This window comes from Heptranchias perlo, chromosome 3 (genome assembly GCF_035084215.1).
Source record: "Heptranchias perlo isolate sHepPer1 chromosome 3, sHepPer1.hap1, whole genome shotgun sequence".
Classification (NCBI taxonomy): domain Eukaryota; kingdom Metazoa; phylum Chordata; class Chondrichthyes; order Hexanchiformes; family Hexanchidae; genus Heptranchias; species Heptranchias perlo.
The window spans coordinates 130924695-130947306 of NC_090327.1; the positions used below are offsets into that span (position 1 = coordinate 130924695).

Consider the following 22612-nt stretch of genomic DNA (forward strand, 5'->3'; position numbering starts at 1 on the left):
GTCAAACCACCCTTTTCTCTATCTCCAATTCTTTTATAATAAATGAAAGTGTTCAAAGAAATTGAACAAAAAACCCCACTCATTTGATTCCAATGATCTTTCTCCTCGGCTCCTCTCAACAGTTTCCAGGAGCTTAGATTCCTGGAGGCTCCAGGGCAGTCCTGGAGGGGGGGTGGGTGGCAACACCAGCCTTCACGCACACACTACTTTCCTCAGGCTGGAAGCCTCTGAGGGCCCCGGGAGAAACTTGTCGTGTCGTTCAATAATGATGTTTTAACTCATCCTGGGCGCTAAGGGGCCGCCATCGGCTGACTGGAGCCGCACCGGAAAACCAACAGAGTGCCGCAGTGGAAACTGGCAGTCCGCGCGGCGCAACGGCTGCTGGGAGTTGTAGTTTCCCCGTCTCGAGCCGTCGGCAGTAAAGGGACGGCGGGAAACTACGAATCCCAGGGTGCTCCGCGCACCCGTCGGTTATTTGAATAGTAAAGGCGGCGGAGTGAGGCCGGGCTCCGAACCGTTCGGTCGGTCGGTTGAGTGAGTGAGTGAGGAATATTTAATTTAATTTAATTTATTACCATTAATAAATATATGGCTCAGGATTTGTTTGGGGTTTTTTTTTTTTTGGGTCAGTGACACGCTGTGTGTTTTCTCCAAGTCCCGGGACCGAGTCGCAGTTCACAAACACGCAGCAGTTTACCAGCCCGGACTCGGGGATAAGCTCAGTAGCCGCAAGCAGCAAGCAGCCGGCGGCGCCTGGTACTGGATTGAAAAGGGCGGGCCGTGTTAGTGATGCCATTTCACATCAGTGAGCGACCAATTCAAAAATATCAACAACTAAAAAAAAAACCCCCAGTGACGGTTCTCGTTTCGGTGGAGAATTGTTTATTTTGTTTTTGAGAGTGCTCGTTTGTTGACACTTGACAGGTCCGGAAAGGTCTTTAAAAGGGATGTATTTATGAACAAAAATAGTTTAGAAACTTTTGGGGGTCAGGGTGAGGATCTTAGAGTGTTGCAGCACGGAAGCAGGCCATTTGGCCCATCAAGTCTGTGCTGGTACTTTTTTTTTCTACCTGAGCTAAATAGTCTAATCCCACTTTCCTGCTTGCTTTCCATATCCTTTAAGATTCCTCTTTTCAAGCAATTATCTAGTTCCCTATTAAAAGAACTTGTGGACTCTACTTCAGTCTAACCATCCAGCTCGTAATTTTTTTCCCAACCTTATCGTTAATTACTTTGTGATCATAAATTTTTCTAGTTTCTGACTTGCTGACCAATGGGAACAATCACTATTTATGTTATCATTAACCCTTCATAATCTTCAAGTCCTTGATCAGGTGGTGAATGTCCCTCCTGTGTGGTGCTGAAAGTTAAGAACATAAGAAATAGGAGCAGGAGTAGGCCAATCGGCCCCTCAAGCCTGCTCCGCCATTCAATAAGATCATGGCTGATCTGATCCTAACCTCAAATCTAAATTCATGTCCAATTTCCTGCCCGCTCCCCGTAACCCCTAATTCCCTTTACTTCTAGGAAACTGTCTATTTCTGTTTTAAATTTATTTAATGATGTAGCTTCCACAGCTTCCTGCGGCAGCAAATTCCACAGACCTACTACCCTCTGAGTGAAGAAGTTTCTCCTCATCTCAGTTTTGAAGGAGCAGCCCCTTATTCTAAGATTATGCCCCCTAGTTCTATTTTCACACATCCTTGGGAACATCCTTACCGCATTCACCCGATCAAGCCCCTTCACAATCTTATATGTTTCAATAAGATCGCCTCTCATTCTTCTGAACTCCAATGAGTAGAGTCCCAATCTACTCAACCTCTCCTCATATGTCCGCCCCCTCATCCCCTGACCCAAAAAAACCCCAAAACAAATCCTCAGCTACATATTAATGGTAATAAATTAATTTAAATATTCCTCACTCACTCAACCAACCGACCGACCAGTTCGGGGCCCGGCCTCACTCCGCCGCCTTACTATTTAAATAACCGACGGTGCGCGGAGCACCCTGGGATTTGTAGATACCAGGTTCGAAACAAGTCGGAAGCGAGTGAGTTGACCTAAATCGTGGTGAAAGTAGGGCTGCTCGAGTTGCCCTTTGTCCCTTCCTTTTCCCAGAGGCACCATCAGTCAGGTCTCCAGTTATGACTGTTCAGTAAATCCCGCTCTGTGTTTAGCCTGGATGTATTCTTACAGATCCATAAATGATGTGCTGCACTGGAAGACTTTTTAAGACCACCTCTGAGTTTTTTTCATTGGAGGCAGGTTGCTGAGCTCTACAGACCAGGAAGCTCCCAAATTTAATCAGATAGATTTAGTTGTCCTCTTATTTTAATTTTACGTTGTCTGTGGTTAGAATTTTTAGAGGTGATTGTACAACTTGGTTTCAAGAACGTGATTTATTTTGTTCCCCCGTTTAGATGTATATCCTTCCGATTTAACTGTATGGAAATGGGTGCTTGCATAACAAATACAGTGGAATGTATGAACTATGGATTTAATTTAAATTCTCTGTTTCATTGTCTATTATTACTGTGCACAGGTTGATACAATTACAGGATGCCGGGACGGTCGAGCATAATGCCTGTGATCTCCTTCAACTCTGTGGATTCAGCATTGTCCTCGCTGAAAACATGTCAGGTGTCTATCAACACTGGAATTGAAGTCACAACAGATGTCGCACTTGCCCTTACTGAGCATGAAGGTAAGTGATGAAAGTAGATTTTTTTTTCCTGTTAAATATGTATTATGTCTTTTAAAATTGATGGTAACCCAGTTCTAAAATGTACTCCAAGAACTTTATTGAAAACCAAAATGTCCACTCAGACACATTTTGTTTAACTCAAAATCAGAAATCTCTCTTTGTTTTGTCGGCTCTATTACTTGCATCACCCTTTCAGTGGGGCAAATAAAAGTATCATTCATATAATTGTTTATGTTGGACCCGAGAATTTGTATTTTTTTAAAAAAGAGAACCTGAGGATGTTTTATATTTTTAAAGGAATTTTTCACAAGTATTGTAACAGTTTAAAAATGGCTTTTGTGACTGTTTTGTGGCAGAAATTTCTATTGTAGCTACAGAAGAGGGAATACACGAACTGCCTGGATTTGACATGGAGATATGGGGGTGTATGGTCTGCCTTTTTATGCAGTTCCTTCATCAGGTTACGATTGGTTGGTTAATCACCTCTGACTGCTTAATATATACAGGGTTGTCACTGGAAGATAAATTGCTATTGTTATCCCACGAAAAATAAGCTTTTCTTCCCCAAGAAGTTAGCCGAGTGTACATTATGTCATAAAGAGCATCTGAGTAAAGCAGATGCACGGTTGTTCTTGCCAATCACTGTGGTATGTGATCCATCTCCTGCTGTTATGTCTTTATTGTGATTCTTGATTGACAGTTCTGTAGCCAGAAGTTATCTAAATCTGGGGGACGAATATGGCAAGCTTTCCCGAGTTCTTCAGTTCACTTCACGGAGTTTCATCATATGTATGTGCCGCTGAAATGAGGCAGGGCTCTGAATTTGACAGTGGGCACTTGTGTAATAACAAAGATCTTTGTTACTTTGGCTTGACAAAATGTTTTAAAGGAACAGTGAGAATTAAAGACGTTTTAAATCTGATTTATGTAAGTTTACTTTTGAATAAACTCAAAATTAGTACATTTTAGCTCAAGCTATATTATCTGTTTTCTGTTGGTTCAAAGAGATCTTGAGGATACTTTGGGGAGGCTGTATTATTTCTAGACTTAATTCATACAAGGTTCATTATTCTCCCCGTGGTAATGCTATCATTGATACTGTGTGCATAAGGTCGTATTCTGGTTCGTAGAAAATGCAGGCTTGCCTATGGAAGCTGAGCACAAGTAAAAAGTATTGGAAGGAATTTTGAATCATAATAGGTGCAGGGAAGCTGGCTATTAAAAACTATTATTGCACTGGTTGCTAAGCTATTAATATGTTGACATTTTGTTTGTCTGACTTCAAAGAAGTTGCATGAACTTCAAAGGGAAAAATATCCTCTTGCAGCACTCATTAGTGTCTGTTCATCGTCATATGTAGTGAAGGTATGTTGAGCTATATAAGCAGCTCAAACTGTAATAGTAAGTTCTCTAAAACCTGTATAAACAATCAGAGACTGTATTTTTTGAAGAGTTTGCCAGAGAGGCTGGGCAAACAAAATACATGCTTTTTAAAAAAGCATCACAGTTGTGTGTAGTGTAAATTAAAGAAAGAAAGAACTTGCATTTATATACCATCTTTCACAACTTCAGGACGCCCCAGAACACTTGACAGCCAATTAAATACTTTTGAAGTGTAGCCACTGTTGTTTCTAGGGAAACACAGCAGCCAATTTGCGCACAGCAAGGTCCCACAAACAGCAATGAAATTAATGACCAGACACACTGTTTTAAGTGATGTTGGTTGAGGGAGAAATATTGGCCAGGACACCGGGGAGAACTCCCCTGCTCTTCTTAGAATAATGCTATGGGATCTTTTACATCCACCTGAGAGGGCAGATGGGGCCTTGGTTTAACTTCTCACCCAAAAGACGATACCTCTGACAGTGCATTAATTAAACCTGCATTAATTAAAATTGATGTCGCTGAGTATTCATTTTAAGTAATACATTTTTCCAGGTTTCTGATTAAATACTTCCATTGTTTTCAAACAGATTCAATTTTTTCTTTTTGTGCTTTCACTTGTGCATTGAGGAATCTTTTTAAATCTAGAGTTATATAATTACTGTTTCTACTCAGTGATTGTCACTTGTCAATGTCTTTGTTTCAGTTTTTCTCTTCTTGCAGTCTTGTGACAGATTTGTTGTTGTTTTTCTTAATTTCTTCCTGTTACAGTGCTCCCATTTGAAACTCCGGCTCCTTCTCTGTGGTCAATCTTCCAGCTCCCTCTCTAGGACTCTGCTGCCCGTATCCTAACTCGCACCCAGTCCCGTTCACCCATCACCCCCTGTGCTCGCTGACCTACACTGGCTCCCGGTCTGGCAACACCTTGATTGTTTTCAAATCCCTCCATGGCCTCGCCCCTCTCTATCCCAGTAATGTCCTCCAGCCCCACAACTCTCTGAGATCTCTGAGCTCCTCCAATTCTGGCCTCTTGCGCATCCCCGATTTTAATTGTTCCACCATTGGTGGCCTTGCCTTCAGCTGCCTACGTCATAAGCTCTGAAATTCCCTCCCTAAACCTCGCCACCTCTCTATCTTTCTCTTTTCCTTTAAGACGCTCCTTAAGACCTACCTCTTTGACCAAGCTTTTGGTCACCTATCCTAATATCTCCTTATGTGGCCAGTGTCATATTTTGTTTGATAACGCTCCTGTGAAGTGCCTTGGGACGTTTTACTACGTTAAAGGCGCTATGTAAATGCAAGTTGTTGTTCTCTCTGTTTTAGTTTCAAGATCAGTTACATTTTAAATAAAAATCCCTGTCCCTCTCTGTGATGTCCCTGTTCCACCCAGGTATTCCTCACCTCATGGCATATGTTGCTGAGACCCCCTGCGTAAGACTGAGCTTACCCAGCATGTCCTGCGATACCTAAACTCCACTGTTATTTTCCATGGAATTTAGCTACAAGCATCCACTGAGATTCAGAGGGCAAAGAAGTCCTTGAATCTCTGCTACTCAAGACAAAGAGATATGCAGCTTGAGCTGCAGCAAAACGCAAGATTTAATTGGACATAGAAAAGATTAGACTGTTGCAGGAATTCCTTGACTCTGTGTGTGTTGGGAAGCTAGTAAAAGGGAAAATTTCTATTGAGATGAGTGCACTGATTTTTAAAATTGCTGCTGATGTAACCACTTTAAAACATTTGGCAAACTAGAAAAGAGCTGAGAAGTGGAATTGGCTTCCATCATTTAAAATGAACTGCCCTCAGGACGTCCCAAACCGCTTTATAGCCAGTGAATTACTTCTGAAGTGTAGTTACTATTGTTTTATAGGAAAGATGAATGGCCAGTTAATCTGTTTTTGGTGGTGTTGGTTGAAGGATAAATGTTGGCCAGGACACCAGGAGAACACCCTTGTTCGTCTTCAAATAGTGTCATAACATCTTTTACGTCCAACTTGTTTAATGTTTCTTCTGAAAAACAGCACCTCCACCTGTGCAGCACTCCCTCAATACTGCACTGAAGTTGCTGCCTAGATTCTGTGCTGAAGTCCTTTTTCAGAAGAAACATTAAACCAGAGATGCAAGAGATGTCATGGATACACTGGCTCCTTATTGTAATAATCTCTGATAACCCTTGGACCTTTGATTCAACAAGTATTCGTTCTGACTCCATCATTAAAACAAAAAAACCCAAATCAAACAGCTTCTTTGTATGTTCTTTGTCAGTCTCCAAGAGACACAAACATCATGGTGGAACAGGGGTAGTGTGTCTCACGTTAGTGGGATTTTTAAAATCCTTTTTGCATAACTAACTTCAGAGTCCACAAGGTGGATATTGCACATGTATGAAAAATTATAATACAAAAGTCCAGGACGGTTATCGTTTACATACTATTTTCAGAATTCATTTCATGATGGCTCTCAGGTTCTACTAGTAATTGTAGAATAAATAAAATTTGGAATTGCTCACTAGCGACTGAGAGTTTATGGCTGTTTTTCATTGGTGCAAAAAACCTTCTTTGCTTGCCCAATACACCAAATTTGGTGCATTGTTACAAGGAGTTCTGAAGAATTAACAAATGCTGTTTTGATTGCAAGATCTTTTACAAAATTTTAAAAGAATTTAAAATGCTATGGTAGCATCTGATTACGATGCATGAATTACCCATTGACACTGTATGTGGATTTGCTGTGTTTTAGCTTACCGTACTAATTTAATATTATAGACATGTTTTAACCTTTTTTCAGTAGGGGGCAGTATTGACAATGATTTAAATACTCTGCAATAATAAGTTGCTTTGCACTCACAAAAATACTCCAAATTCCATTGTTAACAATGGTAAAAACAATCCTGATCGCTGGCAGTAATTGTTACCATCTGGAAGTGATCATTCACAAATTAAGCTGAGTGTCAACCGTGTGATAATGCTCCAAGTCGATTGGTGTATGGGTTACAATTGAAGTCAAATCGTTACAGTTTGCCACCTCAGCAGGTCGAATGTCTGTCTTGGACTCATAAAGTCCAAGAAAGCTCCAGGTGCGATCCTTGCTGTGTGCTTTTTTAAAAATTTGTTCATGGGATCTGGGCATCGCTGGCAAGGCCAGAATTTATTGCTCATCCCTAATTGCCCTTGAGAAGGTGGTGGTGAGCTGCCTTCTTGAACCGCTGCAGTCCGTGTGGTGAAGGTTCTCCCACAGTGCCGTTAGGAAGGGAGTTCCAGGATTTTGACCCAGCGACGATGAAGGAATGGCGATATATTTCCAAGTCGTGATGGTGTGTGACTTGGAGGGGAACGTGCAGTTGGTGTTGTTCCCATGTGTCTGCTGCCCTCGTCCTTCTAGGTGGTAAAGGTCGCGAGTTTGAGAGGTGCTGTTGAAGAAGCTTTGGCGAGTTGCTGCAGTGCATCCTGTGGATGGTACACACTGCAGCCACGGTGCGCCGGTGGTGAAGTGAGTGAATGTTTAGGCAGGTGGATGGGGTGCCAATCAAGTGGGCTGCTTTGTCCTGGATGGTGTCAAGCTTCTTGAGTGTTGTTGGAGCTGCACTCATCCAGGCAAGTGGAGAGTATTCCATCACACTCCTGACTTGTGCCTTGTAGATGGTGGAAAGGCTTTGGGAAGTCAGGAGGTGAGTCACTCACCGCAGAATACCCAGCCTCTGACCTGCTCTTGTAGCCGCAGTATTTATGTGGCTGGTCCAGTTCAGTTTCTGGTCAGTGGTGACCCCCAGGATGTTGATGGTGGGGGATTCGGCGATGGTAATGCCGTTGAACGTCAAGGGGAGGTGGTTAGTCTCTCTCTTGTTGGAGATGGTCATTGCCTGGCACTTGTCTGGCACGAATGTTACTTGCCACTTATCAGCCCAAGTCTGGATGTTGTCCAGATCTTGCTGCATGCGGGCACGGACTGCTTCATTATCTGAGGGGTTGCGAATGGAACTGAACACTGTGCAATCCTCAGCGAACATCCCCATTTCTGACCTTATAATGGAGGGAAGGTCATTGATGAAGCAGCTGAAGATGGTTGGGCCTCGGACACTGCCTTGAGGAACTCCTGCAGCAATGGCCTGAGACTGAGATGATTGGCCTTCAACAACCACCACCATCTTCCTTTGTGCTAGGTATGACTCCAGCCACTGGAGAGTTTTCCCCCGATTCCCATTGACTTCAATTTTACTAGGGCTCCTTGGTGCCACACTCGGTCAAATGTTGCCTTGATGTCAAGGGCAGTCACTCCCACCTCACCTCTGGAATTCAGCTCTTTTGTCCACGTTTGGACCAAGGCTGTAATGAGGTCTGGAGCCGAGTGGTCCTGGCGGAACCCAAACTGAGCATCGGTGAGCAGGTTATTGGTGAGTAAGTGCTGCTTGATAGCACTGTCGACGACACCTTCCATCACTTTGCTGATGATTGAGAGTAGACTGATAGGGCGGTAATTGGCCGGATTGGATTTGTCCTGCTTTTTGTGGACAGGACATACCTGGGCAATTTTCCACATTGTCAGGTAGATGCCAGTGTTGTAGCAGTACTGGAACAGCTTGGCTAGAGGCGCGGCTAGTTCTGGAGCACAAGACTTCAGCACTACAGCTGGGATGTTGTAGGGGCCTGTAGCCTTTGCTGTATCCAGTGCACTCGGCCGTTTCTTGATATCACATGGAGTGAATCGATTTGGCTGAAGACTGGCTTCTGTGATGGTGGGGATATCGGGAGGAGGCCGAGATGGATCGTCCACTCGGCACTTCTGGCTGAAGATGGTTGCAAACGCTTCAGCCTTGTCTTTTGCACTCGCGTGCTGAACTCCGCCATCATTGAGGATGGGGATGTTTGCAGAGCCTCCTCCTCCCGTTAGTTGTTTAATTGATCACCACCATTCACGACTGGATGTGGCAGGACTGCAGAGCTTTGATCCAATCCGTTGGTTGTGGAATCGCTTAGCTCTGTCTATAGCATGTTGCTTACGCTGTTCAGCATGCATATAGTCCTGAGTTGTAGCTTCACCAGGTTGGCACCTCATTTTTAGGTATGCCTGGTGCTGCTCCTGGCATGCTCTTCTACACTCTTCATTGAACCAGGGTTGATCCCCTGGCTTGTTGGTAATGGTAGAGTGAGGAATATGCCGGGCCATGAGGTTACAGATTGTGCTGGAATACAATTCTGCTGCTGCTAATGGCCCACAGCGCTTCATGGATGCCCAGTTTTGAGCTTCTAGATCTGTTCTGAATCTATCCCATTTAGCACGGTGGTAGTGCTACGCAACACGTTGGATGGTGTCCTCAGTGCGAAGACGGGACTTGGTCTCCACAAGGACTGTGCGGTGGTCACTCCTACCAATACTGTCATGGACAGATGCATTTGCGACAGGTCGATTGGTGAGGACGAGGTCAAGTCAGTTTTTCCATCATGTTGGTTCGCTCACCACCTGCCGCAGGCCCAGTCTGGCAGCTATGTCCTTCAGGACCCGGCCAGCTCGGTCAGTAATGGTGCTACTGAGCCACTCTTGGTGATGGACATTGAAGTCCCCCGCCCAGAGTACATTCTGTGCCCTTGCTACCCTCAGTGCTTCCTCCAAGTGGTGTTCAACATGGAGGAGGACTGATTCATCAGCTGAGGGAGGGCGGTAGGTGGTAATCAGCAGGAGGTTTCCTTGCCCATGTTTGACCTGATGCCATGAGATTTCATGGGGTCCGGAGTCAATGTTGAGGATTCCCAGGGCCACTCCCTCCTGACTGTATATCACTGTACCGCCACCACTGGTCGGTCTGTCCTGCCGGTGGGACAGGACATACCCAGGGATGGTGACTGAAGAGTCTGGGACGTTGGCTGAAAGGTATGATTCTGTGAGTATGGCTATGTCAGGCTGCTGCTTGACTAGTCTGTGGGACAGCTCTCCCGATTTTGGCACAAATCCCCAGATGTTAGTGAGGAGGACTTTACAGGGTCGACTGGGCTTGGTTTGCCTTTGTCGTGTCCAGTGCCTAATGGTCCGATGCTGGGTGGTCCGTCTGGTTTTATTCTTATTGTGACTTTGTTTAGTGAGATTTTACAACTGAGTGGCTTGCTAGGCCATTTCAGAGGGCAATTAAGAATCAACCACATTGCTGTGGATCTGGAGTCACATATCGGCCAGACCAGGTAAGGAATGCAGGTTTCCTTCCCTAAAGGACATTAGTGAACCAGATGGGTTTTTACGACAATCCGGTAGTTTCATGGCTACCATTACTGTTATGGAAGGGAAAATTGCCTCGGGGTCCCACTTCTGATTGCTGGACAGTGAGCCCCAATGGAACCGTGTTTGTGCAGATGTCAGGTGAGGACTGGATCAGGTTCAGTAATGATATCCTCTACAGTTGGCTAGTCCCCCAGCACTCTCAGTCAAGATTCACGCATGAATTGTAGTCACTTGGCTGAGATACTGGAGGGCAATCGTTGCCCTGAGCAGCACAAATAGAAAACTAGAAGCCAGCATCTATTTAAAACACTAGGAACATACAGGGAGGCATTCTATGACCGGTACAAACACGCACTAATAATGGCATCGCCTGGGGCAATTTAGCATGAGCTTAGAATTCGTGACAATAGGCTAACTGTAGCCATGTCTTCATTGAGTATTTGTCACGATCAGGGACTCAAAATCAGTATAACATGTTGTCTAGTGCCTTTTTAAATCATATTTTTCAGCACTTGGGTGAGTTTATAAAAACTCCTGTTACTGGGAGCTTGGATGGTGCAGTGAATACATTCTTTACTCTGGGTCTAAATCCTACCCAGACTGATGGGATGAAAGTTTTTTCTGTCTGATTGATCTAGTGATTCTATGTGAAATGAGTTTGGGCAGTTTTAATCTAGTCCTTGATGGGCATGGGCTCACAATACAAACTTGCCCCTAATTCTGGACCAATTACAGCCTCACTCAGAAATGGCGTGGGGGAAAATGCCACACTTGTGTAGCAGTAGGTTGTCTTCTGAGGTTAAGACTCAGATTGGATGCTGACAGGGAATGTCCTGAAATATAAAGTGTTCCATTCCCCAGGAATAAAGCCCCTTGTCTTGAGCACAAAATTGACAAAGTTTTTTAAAAAAATCTTCCTAATGTGGCTAACATTGCTGCCAATCTTCAAACAATTTAAAGGTTTACCTTGTTCTTTCACTCCTAATCGCAGTATAAATCATTAATGATTTGATCATAAATAGTAAAATTCGGCAGGGCCACACTTACAGGGATAACTGCTTTAGACTTAATGCAGTTTTCACAGTGGTCTGATATACTTGTGCTTCCTTGATGCTTTTAGTACATCACTGCAGTGGCGGGTGTTTGTGTGATCTGGTCACAAATGGTCAAGGCTCATTGCAACAAAAAATGTTGATTTTTGTGTTACAAGCTATTAGGTTTTGTTGTGGTAAGTCTTCGAGTCAGTTATGTATGGGCTGAATTACACTAAATAATTGTTTAATTTAACAATCTCAGTTTGAATATTTTTGGGATTTAAATTGTTTTTCAGGAATTGGGTGGCTGAATTGATTGTGTTGCAAATGTGTTTTTGTAATAAAATAGAGGCTGCAGTCTTATGTCTCTGTGTCAAGAATGAGCTCGAAGCACGGAATCAAACACTTGCAGGTTTATTGAGGGCTACATGAACAAACATACTCACAGCCAACAATTACAAAAGATATTTTGCTGCGGAAGAATGCACTTTACAGCCAGTTGAGCTCAACCTTCTTTCCTCTCTGTCTCTTCTTCTGATTTCTTCTTCTAACTTTCTTATAATGGTATTGCTTTTTAAGCTCAGCTAAAGGGTCATTCCATCGCCTCCTCCATGACCTTCACGCTTGGTTTTACATTAGGTATTGTTAGCTCAATGTACCAAGTCTCAAAAAGGCTCCACATCTCAGGGCATAACATAAACCACATTATCTATTTACATGTACAGAAAAGAAGATACATATAGATGTATCCATGAGAAGATTAGAACTATCTAAGGCTATTTTGTATGATGATAGTTACAGATTTGTTGACATTCTACGGATATTGCCTGTCCACTACATTTGCAGGTTTTTAGTTTTATGTTTTTAACCATGGAGCTTGACATAAAATGGAACCTAATATAAATAGATTCTGTTGTAGAAAATGGATTCCTTTACTAGCTCTCAATGATGATCTCTAACAGTTGGAATACTGTTCCTTTACCACTGGGACTAAACTAATGGAATGAAAACCCCTTCGCTTTGGCTCCTGAGAGAATGAATAAGGATAGTTGCAACCCACCTTGTAACACACACATGTCAACCACATAAAACTGTCTGGAATTCAGAACCAATTGATCTGTCAGCTGCCACAAGGGTGGTTAATGTTCGAGGTGGAGAGTGTATTCTATGTCTCTGTGTCAAGGATGAGCTTGAAGCACGGAATCAAACACTTGCAAGTTTATTGAGGGTTAAATGAACAAACATACTCTCAGCCAACACCGAGATTACAAAAGATGGTTTGCATTAGGGTGAGGATGTCTAAACTGCCGCCCTTGAGCCTTGATAAACCAAACCAGTATGTGGTTATATTTCCTGTTTGTTAGTTTGTCTTGTTTCAGTTTTGTGAATCTGAAGGTTTGGTATGCATTTGGTGCTTTTGCCTCATTGATGGATAAATCCTCAATCAGAATACCAAGATCTGCTGTTGTTAGCAACTTGAGATATATGAGGTTGTGGGACCGTGGATATAAACTTCACACCTGGCCCCCAAGTTTGGACACCCCTGCAGTTAGGGATGCTGCCCAAATAATGTGTACTATCGAAGAAGCCTTATGATTATGCTGTATCTAAATTACCCAGTCTGTAACGGTAAACTAAGGGCAGATTTTAAGATGAATATGCTCTCTTCAACTGGAAACATATCAAAACTGAGTTCAGAATTGTTACTATTTTGAACTAGGCCCCTTTCTGGAGTCGGTCTGATGCTACAGCCAGTTTGGGTTATGAATGTTGACATAACCCAGTATAAACTGGCAGCTGACTTGGAACTACCTTCCTTCTGTCCTCCCAATGCTATCTTAATCTGTCTTTGGATTTGCTGTGCTTTAGTTGTTGCTGTTGTATTGAGATGTGATTTAAGTAATTTCCAGTAGGGGGCAGTATTGCCAATGATTTATATGATCTGCTGTACAAAATCTGTTTCATCCTCGGAAATATTCTCAGAATTTCAGTGGTAATAATTGTGAAGAAAAATCTGATTACTGACAATGATGGTGATTGTGAGCTGTTATTTGCTGGCAGTTAAAATTTGATCATGGAACTATTCAGCAGTATAATTGGGCCAGCTGAGTTCATTTCTCCTATGAAGATTAAATTATTGAGCTTTGATTGTGGCATTGAGCTTTAGTATAAATGAAGTATAACCCTTTGCTGCACTTGACCTGAGAGATGTTGAGGCTGACACATGAGACAAAAGGTGAAATTAGCCCCATTCTTCACTATTAACATCAGTCTTCTTGATGAGCCTAGAGCATTCAATGTTTTTTTTCAAAGCAAATTTTTACTTTTATTGCATTCTGATCTGGTTGGGATGGAAAGTTACTTTTAGAGTAGACTGGTAAATATGTTCTGTGCAAAAATCCATTGAGATTCTGACAGCTTTCATTTTTTACATGATTCAGTGAACTGTACATTACCCCTTTCATTTGCTCACTGCATTGCCTGGAAACCTTTTGTAAGTCATGCACTTGGTGTTTTAAATAATGTGACATTTCAGAGCAACAAATGATATATATTTCAAAGTGCCAATATGATAAAAGTTGTTTAATTCTACTTCCACCCTCCCCTTCCATAATCATTGGATTCACTGTGTGTGGCTTCTATTAGTATCAATATTTATGTTTCGAAAGCATAAACCCAACTTCATTTTAAAGTGTAAACTACCGGAATTTGCTTCAAACTCTCTTTTGTGGAGATTTTAATTTTGTTTAATGGGGTTTTTTCTTTCTATTTAAATATTTTTTTAAGATTCATCTTAGGGCCGGAACAAAGCTAAACTTCAGTGCAGGTGGCATTCCCTCCTCCCCTGATTAAAGTTGCATGGTAATTAATTATTATACAATGTATTAAAGAAATTATTAAAAATTGGCCTGAGCCATCTGCATTGAGGTGACAATATATAATTTACCATAAAACTATCAAAACCTTTAACTGCTCTATTTAATATGGTCTTTATTTTTTAAAGTGCCGCATCAATCTATGTTTAATTAAAAGACTTGCATCTAGTGTGTCTGTCGCATTACACTTCAAAGATGTCACACCTCATATGTGTCAAAAATCGTGATTGGTTCAAATCACCATTGTCTGTTAAGTTAGCCATGCTGATTGTAATATTTCACCCAATCAATAACCAGTTCCATTCTCTAGACAAGTGGGAAAAAACCCATCAATTAACAACCAACAACTCCTAACAAATAAATTGCTGATTTGTTTTCACAAAAGTAACCAACCAAAACAGTCAAACAATTTTCTTCAAATCCTTCGAATGCCATGTTTTTCCCTCAAAGATACATACACTTAAAAATTACATTTATGTACCATAATAAATGCATTAAAATTACATAATTATGACTCCACCAACTAAACTTACCATTAAGTTAGCTTTGAACGCTAGTTATGCTTGCAAAAAGTTTCCCCCACATGGATCCAGCCTACTCGCTCTCTTTTGGAATTAGGGTTTGAGTCCAACTGTGTTCCTCGAGTTTAGATTCTTTAACTTGGGTGGGCGGTTTGCACGCGCTTGTGTGTGTGCGTGCGTGTGTGTGTGTGTGTGTGTGTGTGTCTCTGCTGCATCATGGCAATGATAGATTTCTTCCTTCTGTGGAACTACATTACCCAGTATGCATTGTGAAAACCTGCGTTACATGCAGAAAAGGATAGCGCGGCTCTGATTGACACATTCTGTGAGAGATGCACAATGGAAATTTAAAACAAAATTCCCCCAGCATTTATATTATTCAATTCAAAATCTGAACTAAAGATGTTTGGAGGATGTTGAGGAGGATCCTTAGAAAGGGCTGTTTATGAGACACTTTGATGCTGAGCAGCAAGACTCAGACCATGATGCATGACCGTCTGTTCAAGGCACCGGTCACTGGAGACTTGATGGCAAAAATCTCCTCGGTGCAGCGTCATGCCAATGATCCTCCTTAACACCAGCTTCACAAAGATCTGCAAATCCACTTTGGAAAGAGCAGGAGGAAAAATACTTTGGGGAGGGAGGAGGAAAGAATAACAAAATAAAGTACTTGCATCCTAAGTAAATACTGCAAATATAGTAACTAACTAAAATGAGAGGTTTTGCACAGGAAAAAAATGAACTTCTACTTATGTCTTGAGCACATTTTCTAAAATGGGAGATAAATAGCGTTAGAAAAATTATATCTGTGGACCCTTGTATCTAAATGTGATATTTTTACATCTTTATGAATCATGTTGTATCCCGTTTCAGTAAACTTGCTGCATTATAGTAATGAGCAAACATCTGTCATGTTTATACTGCTGTGGCACCATAGTTAGCATCAGAAACCACACTCCAGGTTCCGGACTACTTTTATGAACAATGTCACAGAAGATGACCTAGTACCTCCTAATAAGTTCTTTTAATTGTACAGTGCCAAGATTACACAGTGTAGTGAAGGCATTTTACTTAACCTACAGTATATGCAAGCTTGTGTTGAAGAGGTATGTCTTATCACATATCACAACTGTCTTGTTATTGAAGTATAATGCTTTATCAGCTGTTTGTACTCTAATATTCCTTAATAGTAATTGTCGGATGAAGTCTGCAATGAAGTTAGTCTGAAGACATTAATGTTCTGAGACCTTTCTGACTGAAATGTTTCATCTGTTGAATTATAGACCGTTTTTGTATTGTGTGCTGATGTTCATTGGGAAGTAGGTTGAGACTAATGGAATTTATTTCACTCTGCGTTCTCAATGTGAATTAGGGAGAGGGTTTTGTTCAATTTAAATGCTTGTACTGGAGAAGTGAAAGGCTGTTGTTCCAACAAAGTGTGATTATAGAAAGAACTCTGGCAAGAAGTCCATTGGGGCTTCTTAGAAAGGAAATGAGCAGTGTGCTAATCCTTCATTTTGAGGAACAAATATGTTATAAATTTCTGCCATTGGGCTTCAGCATATTTGTCACACTTTTCCTTAAGCTCCCCTGCATGACGCTGACTTCAGATTTTAAGTGTATTTGTAAGTGTGCCTGATTATATAAAAAAACGTTTTTGTATTCTAAAGTTGATGTTATATACTAACGTGAAAAAGGACAGAAAAAGACCAGCTGGTCCATTAAGCTTCCACATGGTGCAACCTCCTCACACCATGAAATCCACCCACCTGTCCCCTCACCCCACAGCTGTGCAGTCTCCTGGGAGAGAAAAAAAAATCCATGGGCTAATGAAGGGGAAAAAAAAAACTCTGGGAAATTCCTCTCAGACCTCTATGCCATCAAGCAAGCTCCAGGAGACCATGGTAACCGTGCGACTGTTCCCATCAACCCACCTACTTTCTATAAGATGAAATGTTTTCCACTCGCAGGAACTCATCCAGCTGCCTTTTGAATGTTTGCAGTGAATCCACACGCAGGTTGTTCCAGAAGTTGACGACTCTTAGTGAAAAGAAGAATCTTCTGGCATTTAACTTGACTTTCTGTTTATGTATTTTGTACTGATGTTCCCTAGTTCTCCCCTGCCTACCTACCTCAAGTAACCTATCCACTCGGACAGAATCTAATATCTTCATAAGTTTAAAGACCTCAATCATATCTCCGCTCACTCTTTTTCCATGGTAAAAAGCCTCTAAGCACGATAGCTACAGGCCCTTAAACTAGGTATCAGTCAGGTTTCCCTCCTCTGAAACTCTATACCCCGAACACGTGAAGGGACCAAAAGTGGACCCAATATTCCAGATTCTTTTAGTTTTATATTTAATTGTTCTAGCTGTGAATCCTAGCACTCTATTTGCTTTTGCAACAGCCTCGTCACAGTGGTCACGGACTTGTGAACTATAACCCCCAGGTCTTTTTCCTGTTTTAGCTGCCTTGAATGTGCAACCGTGCATGGTGTATCCATGCTTAGAACTGCAACTGGTCAAATGCATCACTCTACATTTAGCTATATTAAAAGACATCTGCCGGACATGGGGCCCATTCCTCCACTGCTTCATAATCTGTCTGTATCAGCTGCAAACTTGAAGATCATTCCTCCAATGCCTTCAAGATTGTAATTTAAAGATGCCACTTGGCAGGTGATATGATTATTATAAATAAAAAGGAAAACCTGTGAGTACTGGGGACCTGAAATTAAAAAGGAGGAAATGCACAGCAGGTCAGACATGCCTGAAAGGATAAATTTTCTAGTGGGGTCCTTTATCAGAACAATTCATTTTCAGATGCTGACTGACCAGATATGCATTTCAAGCATTTTCTCTTGTTCTTGCTTTATTTTGTTCATTCAGGGGATGTGGGATTGCTGCCAAGGCCAGCATTTATTGCCCATCCCTAATTGCCGTTGAGAAGGTGGTGGTGAGCCGCCTTCTTGAACCGCTGCAGTCCGTGTGGTGAAGGTTCTCCCACATTGCTGTTAGGTAGGGAGTTCCAGGATTTTGACCCAGCGACGATGATATATTTCCAAGTCGTGATGGTGTGTGACTTGGAGGGGAACGTGCAGGTGGTGTTGTTCCCATGCGCCTGCTGCCCTTGTCCTTCTAGGTGGTAGAGATCGCGGGTTTGGGAGGTACTATCGAAGAAGCCTTGGCAAGTTGCTGCAGTGCGTCCTATGGATGGTACACCCAGCAGCCACGGTGCGCCGGTGGTGAAGGGAGTGAATGTTTAAGGTGTTGGATGGGGTGCCAATCAAGCGGGCTGCTTTGACCTGGATGGTGTTGAGCTCCTTGAGTGTTGTTGGAGCTGCACTCATCCAGGCAAGTGGAGGGTATTCCATCACACTCTTGACTTGTGCCTTGTAGATGGTGGAAAGGCTTTGGAGAGTCAGGAGGTGAGTCACTTGCCGCAGAATACCCAGCCTCTGACCTGCTCTTGTAGCCACAGTATTTATATGGCTGGTCCAGTTTAGTTTTTGGTCAATGATGACCCCTAGGATGTTGTTGATGGGGGATTCGGCATTAGTAATGCCATTGAATGTCACGGGGAGGTAGTTAGACTCTCTCTTGTTGGAGATGGTCATTGCCTGACACTTGTGTGGCGTGAATGTTACTTGCTACTTATCAGCCCAAGCCTGGATATTGTCCAGGTCTTGCTGTATGCGGGCACGGACTGCTTCATTATCTGAAGGGTTGCGAATGGAACTGAACACTGTGTAATCATCAGTGAACATCTCCACTTCTGACCTTATGATAGAGGAAAGGTCATTGATGAAGCAGCTGAAGATGGTTGGGACTAGGACACTGCTCTGAGGAACTCCTGCAGTGATGTCCTGGGGCTGAGATGATTGGCATCCAACAACCACTACCATCTTCCTTTGTGCTAGGTATGACGCCAGGTATGTTGTTCTTCTAGATGATCTCTTGTGGTGTTGCTTATTGGTAGCCTGAGCCCTATAGTTGTGGTGGTCATTTATCTTCTTGCTATTTGCAAATTGGCTGCCATGTTGCCTATTTCACAACAGTAATTACACTTCACAAGTAAACCCAACCTGTTCCTTTGGAACAACTCCTTAAGTATTCCACTAGTAAGTCATCGAAGTAGGTCCCAAGGTCAGTTAGAGGCTGATCATTGTTGTTGAAGCAGATTAGCAGCTGCTTGGCTCTCCTGCTTGTTGATCCAGGTCAAGAAAAAAAGCAGGAAATAATTGGGATTTTTTTCTCTTAACATTTTTTTAAAAAATTGTTCAGTTGTGACTTCTGGTGTTTTATGCAGTGTGGAATGTGTCAGAAGCTCTCAAAACTTTCACTAGGCAACAGTAAAACATTCTATTTATATGAAACAGAAGTGTGTTATACATTTGAATCTTAACCTAGAATAGTAATTTATAGTGAGTGATATTTTATGTGCTGATTTCTCTAAGTGATGTACGTTCAAGATAGCTCATTTACTGGTATTCGTAGTATTCCGTCAGAATGTGACAAGCTCGCTAGAATAAAACAAGCTTTATTTATTGCTTCGGTCTTTGAGTAAAATTAAAACTTGTCAGTTTCAAAATGATGTGTCATGTCACCTGCCCCCTTGGGATTGGCTATTGCACAAGAACTGTGTTTCATCTGAAAGTATTGAGTATTGACTATATAATGTGGCATTTCAGCTATTAATAAATAACAGGTTGATTTACAGGTCCATTTTTCATCAGTGCTGTGGGGTTATTTTCAGTCAGAAAGCGTTACATGCCCTTTAAAGTATCTTGCATGCAAAGTAGCCAAGCACTTCTGACAGTTTGTAAATACTATCTGTATGTAGTTCGTTAACAGCCCTCTCAGATTTCTTCTTCTCTGTCCCTAGTCATTAAAAGTCAGATTTATCAGTCATAATTTAAAATCATAGTCTCCTGTTTTCTTGGAGCACCACAAATTGGCACGACATGTTCACATTGGCTATACGCCTAATTTGAGGTATGCCTAATCATGGGGAGACCTTGGGGGTAATTTCACCGCGCGCAGCCGAAACTCGGAAGTCCCGGCCTCACTTACAGCTGGCGGGCGATACTTAAAGGGACAATGTACCTCGTAGCAATAGGGAACGTGGACGACATCAAGTGGGCCTTGGAGAAGATCAGGGGTCCAGTCTGGATGAAGCACTCCTGCTCCTCCGGGCCCACAAGCAGTGCAATAAAGGCAGGAGTTCCTCAGAGCAGTGTCCTAGGCCCAACCATCTTCAGCTGCTTCAGGTAATATTTTCTGCATTACAAATATAAAACACACTTAACCTTACCTGTTCGGATTTCCCGTCGTTTCTGATTCACGTCAGGTGAAAGCAGGCGGGAAGGGCCGGATCCAGGAGATGAGTGCCTTTATTGCACTGCTTGTGGGCCCGGAGGAGCAGGAGTGCTTCATCCAGACTGGACCCCTGATCTTCTCCAAGGCCCACTTGATGTCGTCCACGTTCCCCACTGCACCACCCCCCCACCCCAACTCGCGGCTCCTTTCCCTTCCGACAGGCCGCTAGACTGTCAATCTGGCTGCCTGGTGCGTGGGAAATACGGATGCATAAATACTTACTTTTAATTGAGTTGCGATCACAGACGTGGCTTCTGGGTTCCCCACGTGAATACCGACAGACGTGCTGAGTTCCTGGCTCAGAGCTAAAATTATGCCCCTTGAATGGGAAAACCAGGCGACAGAAACTTCCTTGTGGTCATGTGGCAAGCAAGAAAACCACCTATCCATTTTCTCAACCTAGTATGGTGTGAGGAGAACACAAAAGGGAATTTTAAATCACGAATAGATTGGAAAAGCTACCATATCTATAGCTTCAGAATAAGTATTTTTCTGACTACATAAGTTTTACGGTGGAGTTTTGAACAAAGAAAGGACCTGCGTTTATATAGCGCCTTTTACATCCTTGGAACTTCCCAAACTGCTTCACAGACAATTAATTACTTTTGAAGTGAAGTTACTGTTGTAAAGTAGACAATATGACAGCCAATTTGCAAATAGCAAGAATATAAATGACCAATTAATGTGTGTTTTTTGATGGTGTTGGTTGAGAGATAAATGTTAACCAAGACACCAGAAGAACTCTGCTGCTTGTCTTCGAATAGTGCCATGGGATCTTTTATGTCCACTTGAACGCACAAATGGGGCCTCAGTTTAACATCTCATCTGAAAGATGGCACCTCCGATAGTGCAGCACTTCCACAGTACTGCACTGAAGTATCAGCCTAGATTATGTGTTCAAGTGCTGGTGTAGGGCTTGAGCCTATGACCTCCTGACTCAGAGGTACGAGGTACCACTGAGCCAAGCTGACTCTTGAAGGGATGCCTCTGCAAGATACTGTGCCAAAGAGAGGGGGAGGGCACATCTTAATGGCTAAACTAGTGGCAGTACTGAGGGTGCTTGCAGACACAGGACACACTGTCCAGATCTGCTGGTTGGAAAACAAGGGCTGTGTCTTCATATCTTGTACCACCTTAACCTAGCAATAAGGTCATCTGCTGATTGGATATTTTAAATTCATTTGTTGATCACAGATAGAAAGTAAAGAGTTTAGTTGTGTTTTGTTCATTAACTTGTGCCTCATCAAGGTCATAGCATGACCAACTATAGTACACGGGGCAAGATAAAGCAGAAAAAGAAAGCTTATGACTGTCACAGAAAACGAAATACTGTAGAAAGCCTAGAGGAGTATAGAAAGTACAGGGATGATGTAAAAAAGGAAATAAGGAAAGCAAAGAGAGGGCATGAAAAAATATTAGTTAGTAAGATTAAAGAAAACCCAAAGATGTTTTATCAGAACATTAAGAACAAGAGGATAGCTAAGGAAAAGGTGGGACCTATCAGGGATGATGAGGGTAACTTGTGTGTAGAGGAAGAGGATGTGGGTAGGGTTTTAAATGAATATTTTGATTCCGTATTCACAAAAGAAAGGGATGATCTGGACGTAGTAGTTAAAGAGGAGAGGTGTGAAATATTGGATACGGTAAACATAACAAGAGAGTAAGTACTAGAGGGACTGGAATCCTGGAAGGTTGATAGGTCACCAGGGCCAGATGGATTGTTTCCTCGGCTGTTGAAGGAAGCCAGGGAGGAAATAGCGGATGCAGGGGAGGTACCGGAGGACTGGAAGACTGCAAACGTGGTACCATTGTTTACAAAGGGTACGAGGGAAAGGCCAAACAATTATTGCCGGTCAGCCTTACCTCAGCGGTGGGCAAACTATTAGAATCAATACTGAGAGATAGGATAAACTGTCAATTGGAAAGGCATGGTTTAATCAGGGATAGTCAGCATGGATTTGTTCAGGGACGGTCATGCCGTACAAATCTGATTAAATTCTTTGAGGAAGTGACAAGGAGGATTGATGAGGGTAGTGCAGTGGATGTTGTCTACATGGATTTTAGTAAGGCATTTGACAAGGTCCCACATGACAGACTGGTCAGAAAGGCAAAAGCCCATGGGATACAGGGAAATGTGGCAAATTGGATTCAAAATTGGCTCAGTAGCAGGAAACAAAGGGTAAAAGTCGACGGATGTCTTTGCAAATGGAAACCCGTTTCCATTGGTGTGCCAGAGGGCTCAGTGTTGGGTCCCTTGCTGTTTGCGGTATATATTAATGATTTGGACTTGAATGTAGGGAGCATGATTGGCAAATTTGCAGACGACACAAAAATTGGCCATTTAGTCGATAGTGAAGAGGATAGCTGTAGACTCCAAGAAGATATCAATGGATTGGTGGAGTGGGCGGAAAAGTGGCAAATGGAGTTCAACCCGGAGAAGTGTGAGGTAATGCACTTAGGGAGGGCAAACAATAAAAGGAAATACGGAGTAAACGGGAATATATTGAG

General features: G+C 42.5%; 1 protein-coding gene across 2 annotated transcripts in view; it reads left to right on the forward strand.

The window, feature by feature from the left end:
* Positions 1 to 443: 443 nt before the first annotated feature.
* Positions 444 to 22612, forward strand: part of nsmce2 (NSE2 (MMS21) homolog, SMC5-SMC6 complex SUMO ligase) — a 208254-nt gene continuing 186085 nt past the window's right edge. Inside the window, exons 1-2 of one of the 2 annotated variants that reach the window (XM_067981980.1) lie at positions 444 to 538; positions 2543 to 2704. In XM_067981980.1, coding sequence (XP_067838081.1) covers positions 2560 to 2704 — 145 coding nt within the window. In that variant the 5' untranslated portion in view covers positions 444 to 538; positions 2543 to 2559. Of the gene's footprint in view, positions 539 to 598; positions 2051 to 2542; positions 2705 to 22612 lie in introns of those variants that run through there. The other variant, XM_067981981.1, reaches the window with a different exon arrangement.